General features: G+C 60.8%; 1 protein-coding gene across 1 annotated transcript in view; it reads left to right on the top strand.

Annotated features, from left to right (window-relative positions):
* Window positions 1–643: 643 nt before the first annotated feature.
* Window positions 644–7,534, top strand: part of LOC103779701 (collagen alpha-1(VIII) chain-like) — a gene marked incomplete at its 5' end in the record, with an annotated part of 18,920 nt that continues 12,029 nt past the window's right edge. Inside the window, 5 exons of the mRNA XM_008947345.1 lie at window positions 644–697; window positions 3,250–3,357; window positions 4,059–4,112; window positions 4,933–4,986; window positions 5,386–5,439. Coding sequence (XP_008945593.1) covers window positions 644–697; window positions 3,250–3,357; window positions 4,059–4,112; window positions 4,933–4,986; window positions 5,386–5,439 — 324 coding nt within the window. The remainder of the gene's footprint in view (window positions 698–3,249; window positions 3,358–4,058; window positions 4,113–4,932; window positions 4,987–5,385; window positions 5,440–7,534) is intronic.

Raw genomic sequence — 7,534 nt, 5'->3', positions numbered from 1 at the left:
GTGTGCCAGGGGCAGGGCTGCTCCTGCTCTGCCCTTCTCCTCCTGCTCTGCCCTTCTCCTGCTCTGCCCTTCTCCTGCTCTGCCCTTCTCCTGCTCTGCCCTTCTCCTGCTCTGCCCTTCTCCTGCTCTGCCCTTCTCCTGCTCTGCCCTTCTCCTGCTCTGCCCTTCTCCTGCTCTGCCCTTCTCCTGCTCTGCCCTTCTCCTGCTCTGCCCTTCTCCTGCTCTGCCCTTCTCCTGCTCTGCCCTTCTCCTGCTCTGCCCTTCTCCTGCTCTGCCCTTCTCCTGCTCTGCCCTTCTCCTGCTCTGCCCTTCTCCTGCTCTGCCCTTCTCCTGCTCTGCCCTTCTCCTGCTCTGCCCTTCTCCTGCTCTGCCCTTCTCCTGCTCTGCCCTTCTCCTGCTCTGCCCTTCTCCTGCTCTGCCCTTCTCCTGCTCTGCCCTTCTCCTGCTCTGCCCTTCTCCTGCTCTGCCCTTCTCCTGCTCTGCCCTTCTCCTCGTGCTCTGCCCTTCTCCCCCTGCTCTGCCCTTCTCCTGCTCTGTCCTTCTCCTCCCCGTGGCAGCTTTGCCAGGGCTCGGGCTGCTCCCAGCACACTGTGGGGGGGATGAGGGGGGTGCACTTGTTGACTCGATCCCTGTTTGCCTGCAGGGACCCTGTGGAGATCCCGGGGAGCCGGGCGAGAAGGGCCGGCGGGGGTACACGGTGAGTGAGGGGCTGCTCTGCAGGCTTGGCTGTGGGGAAAGCCCAGTTTGGGGAGGCTGAGTGTGCCCTCGGGGCTGTCCTGGGGACCCTCAGGGACACTGCCCCTCTTGGGTCAAACCCTGGAGTGCTGGTGAGGGAGATCTGTAACTGTCAGGTCTGGGAGCTGTGCAAGGAGCTGTGTGCCTGGTTTGTAGGGTCATGGGATGTGATGCCCAGTCCTCTCTCTGGGGACCTTGCTGTGGTGGCTCTCCAGAGCAGGCTCTTGCCCCTGACCTGACCCACCCTGCAGCTCCCCTGGCCTTGTGCCTGCAGCACCCCACTCCTGTGGGGGTGTGGGCTCAGTCCCTTTGCCTGCTGGACCCTGCTGGTGTCACCCCAGGCCCTCCCAGGCAGCTGGCCACAGGCTGGCATGGTTGTCCCAGAAACCTTCTGTCACCTTCTGGAAAGCTCCCACCTCCCTCCCCACGGCTGGGCTGAAGGGATTGTGAGCTCTGCCCGTGCTCTGTGGTGGGAGGTGCTGCACAGTGTGGCCTCGTGGGACCTGACCACCTCCTGGGGCTTGGAAGGGTGGAAGGAGAGGAGAGGAGAGCAGATGTCCCTGTCTCCCAGCATCCCTGGAGCCTTCCACCCATGCTCGCTGGTACCCAGCCCTCCTGGGAAGAGCTGGTGCATCCCAAACCTTGCATGGGATCCCTGTGCAGCAGCCCCAGCACCCTCCTGCCTCTTGCTCATTTGTCCTGGTTGCTGCTGGGCTGCTCCAAGGAGGCAGCAGTGCCCATCTCTGCTGCTCCTCACCTCCCTGCTCACCTATCTAGGGAGCAATCCTCTCCCTCCAGCCCTCCAGTGTTTCCAGTCTTGCACAGCATCTCCCCAGCGACCTTAACCCCAGCACTGTGGTCCCCTGGGCTCCCTCTCAGCATTGATCTTCCTTTCCTCCTGCCACCTCCTTGGCCATCGTGTCTTACTCTCCAAAACCAGGCTGGCTTTTTCCTCTGCCTTGAGGGGAGGAGCCCAGGCCAGGCTGGGCTTACCTGGGTCCATGCTGTCTGCCGGTTTGGGCAGGCTGGCAGGCAGGACACGCTGGCACTGGAGTGCAAACCCTGGAGGCTGCTCCAAGAGGTGCCAGATCAGCAGGATCTGTGTGGGGAGGCAGCACTGGGGGGTTAGTGCAGCAGTGGAAAGGAGCAGACTTCTTCCACCCATCCTGGTCCATCTGCAAGCCTGATCTCTTCAGTTTTGGGGGGTCTGTGTCACAGCCCCAGCCCTGCCCCCGGGCCCCTGCTCTGGTTTGGGCATCTTCTAAGGGTTTGTGGGCAGGTTTCCAACAGGGAAACTCAACCTGACTTTGAACTCAGCTCGTGACCAGTCTGGAGTGGTTCCTGGTCATGCTTCTGCTTCACCTTGGCCCGAGAGGTCTTTGATGCCCATAGGCAGGTCCCTGCTCCCTGTGCCTGGGGGAGGCTGATCTGGGGACAGCAGGGGTGAGGAAGAGGAGGAGGGATTTCATCCACCCACATCAGTCCCTCAGGGTTGGGCTGGGTTTGCCCAGGGGCTGTTTTGCTTCTGGCCTCAGAGCCCAGCCAGACGTGCAGCACAGCCCAGGGCTCTGGCTTGGCACAACTGCAAAGAGCCACAAACAATCCCCAAAGCTGGGACTGGAAATGGAATGGGGCAAAAATGCTGGGTTTGGGGCTGGCTGCCCCACACATGCGTGGTCAGGCATGGCAATGGAGGATGTGTGGGGCTGGCTGGGTGCTGCTGGAGCCCTCAGGAGAGGGAGATGGAAAAACAAACCTCCCCAAACCAAGCTTTTTATATCCATGCAGCCAGATCCTTCACTTGAGAAGTAACTGAGGCTGCTGCATCTTTCTGCCCGTCCTTCAGACTCTCACCTTACAAACTAAAACAGTTCCAGGGCTTGGGCTTGACCAAATGTTCCAAAATTTTTGAGAAATCCAAACAATCAAAGTAAATTGAAGGGAAGTGTCTTTGTCTTTGCTCCAGACTGCCCCTTAACCTGCCTTACCTCAGAAGTGCCAGTGAGCTAAGGGGTTAAAACCCTGCCCCTGAGCTTTAGCTGGTGATGTCCAATCCAGAAGACCTGCTCAGGCTCTTGAGTCCAGGAAAGCATCAGAAATAGAAGCCCCATCCCTGGGACCATTCCAGGTCATGCTGGATGGAGCTCTGAGCAACCTGCTCTGGTTGCAGATGTCCCTGCTCCCTGCAGGGGGTTGGATAAGATGAGCTTGAAAGGTCCCTCCCCACCCAACCCCTCCTTTGACTCTACGAAACGACTTTGAGGGCAAGTCCCAGAGCCAGGGAGCAGATGTGGAGGGCTTTTCACTTGACCTGCTCCTAACACATTGCTTCCTCCCTGCCTTTCACTTTGCTTCTTGCTCTCCCATGGGTTGGGTTGGGAGCTTGGGCAGATCCAGGTGCCCCTGGGTGCAGGAAGCTCCTCCCCCTGCCCACCCTCCCCACCACCCTGGGAGCTACCTGGGGTTGGTGTGGATGTTCTTGGTTTTCCACGCTGGGCTTTTTTGTCTCCCCAGGGTGATCCTGGGCTGCAGGGCCTGCCAGGACGGGCAGGTTACCCTGGCTCGGATGGCTTCCCTGGCCTGGATGGCAAACCTGGGCCCTGGGGGCTGCCAGGAGAGCAGGTGAGCCCTGGGCAGGTGAGGTGGGCAGGACCATGGCATGGCCAGTGTTGGGTGGGGAAGCTGCAGCCCCAAGCTCTGGCCAGGAGACATGGGCTCCTAGTGCTGCTGCTCTATTCCTAAACTATTCCTCCTAAGCCAACAAACCCAGGCAGTCCTGGATTAGTCACCTGAGGTTCATATTTCCCAAAAAAAAGCTGGGCTGTAGAAGATCACACGTGTGTTAAGATGCAGCTGGGACAACCCAAATGCTGCAGGTCCTGTGGTAGGTCTGGGCAGGAGGGCTGGAGTGCTCTTCTGCATCTGAACCTTGCCAAGATCCTTTTACAGGAGAAAATACCCAGGGGGCGGGCAGGGGAAGGAAGGGATGAGAGCAATTATGGGCTGCCTGGGTAGCCTTCAAGCTGTGAAGCTGCTCACTTGGGGGTGAGGTGGTCCCTGCCCTCTCCCAGAGCCCAGCAGCAGTCCCTGGGGGGAACATGGGTGACTTCCCTGGGCTTGGAACCTTCCTCGGGGGGCTTTTGGATGGTGGTGCCAGGGGCTGGCCCGTGCTGAGAAGTTCAGGGCTCTCAGCACCCCCCCGGGGGTCTGCGTGGGGGTAGCCGTGGGCGAGAGCTGCTGGCAGGGTGGGGCTGGGGCTGGCCAGGGGTGGGAGGTACTGGGCAGCCCCTCAGCCCCCTCTGCCCCTGCCTCCCTCTCCCCAGGGCCCGCAAGGCTTCCAGGGTGACCGGGGGCTGCCTGGTGAGAAGGGAGAAGAGGTGAGTTGGCTCTCGCTGCCACGGGCCCTGCTCAGTGCCAACCCCCACCCCGAGGTGATGCCAGGCACTGAGAGCTCTGTTACTGGTTTTACTGGTGCCACACCAGCGGTGCCTGGTACCCACAACCTCCCCTGCATGTGCCAGGCACCCCACATCCTGGGGTTGTCCCATGGCCACCCTCCCTTGCTGCTGTGCCCACCCAGCCTCTGGCCGTGCCCGTGGCCTCCAGGGCACAGGTGCTGGGCACAGCCCTGCCATCCTCTGATGCCACCCTTTGTCATCTGAGGGGGAACCCTCTGCTGGGAGACCTGCAGGAGAGATTGGGCTTGGGCAGCACGGAGAGGAGAAGGCTCCAGGGAGACCTGCTGGGGGCCTTTCAGTGCTTAAAGGAGGCTACAGGAAAGATGGGGAGAAATATTTTAGCAGGACCTGGTGGAACAGGACAGGGGGGGTGGTTTGGAGCTAAAAGAGGGAGATTTAGACTGGAGAGAAGGAAGAAATTTTTATGCTGGGGGTGATGAGATCCTGGCCCACAGAGAGGTGGTTGATGCCCCATCCCTGGAACCATCCCAGGGGAGGTTGGCCGGGGCTCTGAGCACCCTGCTCTAGCTGCAGATGTCCCTGTACCTGCAGGGGGTTGGACTAGGTGACCCTGGAAGGTCCCTTCCCACCCAAACCAGTCTGTGACTCTCTGATTTACCCCCAGCTTGGGGGTCTCTCTGCCCTGCACCACTCTGACAGTCCCTTGGGGCACAGCAGCCGTGTTTCACCCCCTGCCAGCCCAGCTGGGGCACTCACATCCTTGCTTCTCCCATTTCAGGGTTTCTTGGGTGACCCTGGACCTGCTGGGGAGAAAGGAGAGAAGGGAGTGAAGGTGAGGGTGTCTGGCCTGCCTGGGGTGGGCAGGAGGCTGCTCCTTCCCTGCCAGGGCCCCCAGGTCATGTTCTCCTCCAGCACTCAGGCTGCTCTTGGCTTTTCCAGGGGGTGAAGGGAGCCAGTGGCCTGCCAGGTCCTGCTGGGCTTCACGTGAGTTAACAGGGGGGGTCTCACCCTGTGCCAGGATTGCCCCTTCCCCCCATACCCTTTCCTGGGCTGACCCCTTTGCTTCTCTGCAATGGCCCCAACCTCCATCCCTGGCTCCATCCCACGTTCTCCTGGCTTTGGGCAAAGCTCTCGTGGTCTTTCCCTGCTCCTCCTGCAAGGGATGGGACAAAGGCAGCTGCCCCCTCCGGGTGGACACCTTGCTCTTGGTGACACCCTGCTTCTCTCCCAGGGGATGTCTGGCCTGAAGGGTGTGATGGGCTTCCAAGGCCCCGTGGGGCTGGAGGTGAGTGGTTCTGCTTCCTCTGTGTCACCAGCCCTCCCCGAGGAGCTGCAGGAGTTTGGTGCTGCCCATGGGTCTGAGCAGGGATGGCGTGGGCTCTGCAGGTCACTGGCACCTCTCTGTGGTTCACTCGTACAAAATCCTTCTCTAGTTTGCTTTTTCCTGAGAGCTGGACCTAAACTATGCAGCTCTGTCCTGGAGGTGGCTCTTATTGCCCCAGAGCAACCAGAAATGTTGCCCCTCTGCATGCTGGGGGCAGGAGCCTCCCCCCACCTCCAACATCTCCCACATGGATGTTTGTGTCTCAGCCCGTTAGGAAGAGTCAGGACCCTTTGCAGAAGACATGGCACCATGGTTTATTTTAGGTGGCCACCTTCAGGCAGGCTGAATCCCAGGCTGACAGCCCCAGGGTTCTTCTGTGCTGCTCTCAGCACACTGCTGGGCTCAGGTGCTGCCGTGTCCCCAGCCAGGGAAGGGTCTGCAGAGGATTTAAAGGAAAATGGAAGGGGTTTGGTGTTGGTGGTGAATGGAGGCACCTTCAAACACAAAGGGAGTTGAGGAGCCAGGGGCTGGTGGCTCAAAGGGGCATCAAGAAGCTGATGCTTGATGCAAAGAAAAGGGGGAATTTGGGATGGGAAGAGTAAGAGGAGAGAAGGAAAGCAAAGCAGGCTAGAAACACATCATCCTTTCTCCTGCTGCAGGGAGAAGGTGGCTCAGTGGGTCCCCCAGGCCCTGCTGGCCCCACGGTAAGTGGCGACTCCTCGGTTGAAAGCACTGCTGAGAGCTGGTGGTGGCTCTCAGGGACCTGCTGCCATCCAGCTCCCAGCAGGAGCAGGGCAGGACCACCACGGGCAGGCTGGGCCATGCCCCCGTGTCCTGCCTGGCTGGGTCCCCTCTGCTGATTTGTGCCCAACCAGGCTGAGTCTGCTTAAAGTGCAGCCTCCTGATGGGAGGGGGAGAAATGACAGAAGGGGTTAAAGCTCTTGCACACCAGTGAGTGAGGGTGGTGAGCCCCTGGCCCAGGCTGCCCAGAGAGGTGGTTGATGCCCCATCCCTGGAACCATCCCAGGGGAGGTTGGCCGGGGCTCTGAGCCCCCCGCTCTAGCTGGGGATGTCCCTGTCCCTGCAGGGGGGTTGGACTGGATGGCCTTGGAAGATCCCTTCCCACCCAACCCATTCCATGTTTCAAAGCCCAATCAGCATCCCCACGAGCCCAGGGCTGCCTCAGCCCCCATGGGACATGCCACAGGGGTCCTGTCCCATCTCCTTGGGCATGGTGGAGGTGGCCATGGGGCTGAGCATGCTCTTGTGTTGCAGGGAGAGCCTGGCCAGCCAGGATCCATTGGATGCCAAGGTGTCAATGGCTCTCAGGTGGGTCTGCCCCATTCCCCTCTATTTTTTGGGATCTCCTGACCATGGTGCTCACCCCATCCCTTGCCTGCTCTCTCCCCAGGGAGAAATGGGTCCTCCTGGCTCGCCTGGCCCCCGGGGCCCCAAGGTACATGAGCACTCCCTGTGCCAAGGGATGAGCAGACCTCGCAGGGACGGGGTGTCCTGGGACAGCTGGGTGGGGGTGCTGGGGTGGGCGAGTGTCCCGAGGGCCACCTAGCCCAGAGAGGTCTCCTCCAGCTGGGCTATGCCCTCAACCCACCCCAAAATCTGCAAAGAGGCTGAGATGAGGGTGTGAATCCTTCCCGTGGCCCTTGCAGTGCTGGGGGGTCCCTCACCCCGGCCCACTGGGAGCCCTGGAGCTCCTCTGCAGCTGACAATTCCCCACGAGAGGTTTTGGGACCTCAGGCTTTGCCCGAGCTGTGCAGGGCTTTGGTTCCAACCACAGCTCCTCGTCCCCCGCTGCCTTGCAGGGACCACAGGGCTTGCAGGGCAGACGTGGTCCCCCCGGCCCCAGGGGCACCCAGGTAAGGGGCTGGGGCAAGACCTTGGGCCTGGAGGTCTCTATGGCCACCTGGGAGCAGGTGGGAGGGTGGGAAGGACCACGTCCCACAGTTGGGAAGGACCACATCCCATTGGTGGGAAGGACCATGTCCCATGGGTGGTTGGGAAGGACCACGTCCCATTGGTGGGGAAGGACCATGTCCCA

The sequence above is a fragment of the Merops nubicus genome, unplaced genomic scaffold, assembly GCF_000691845.1.
Source record: "Merops nubicus isolate BGI_N331 unplaced genomic scaffold, ASM69184v1 scaffold21879, whole genome shotgun sequence".
Classification (NCBI taxonomy): Eukaryota; Metazoa; Chordata; class Aves; order Coraciiformes; family Meropidae; genus Merops; species Merops nubicus.
Note: the sequence above shows the minus strand (reverse complement) of the source record. Positions and strands in the feature narration are given on the sequence as shown.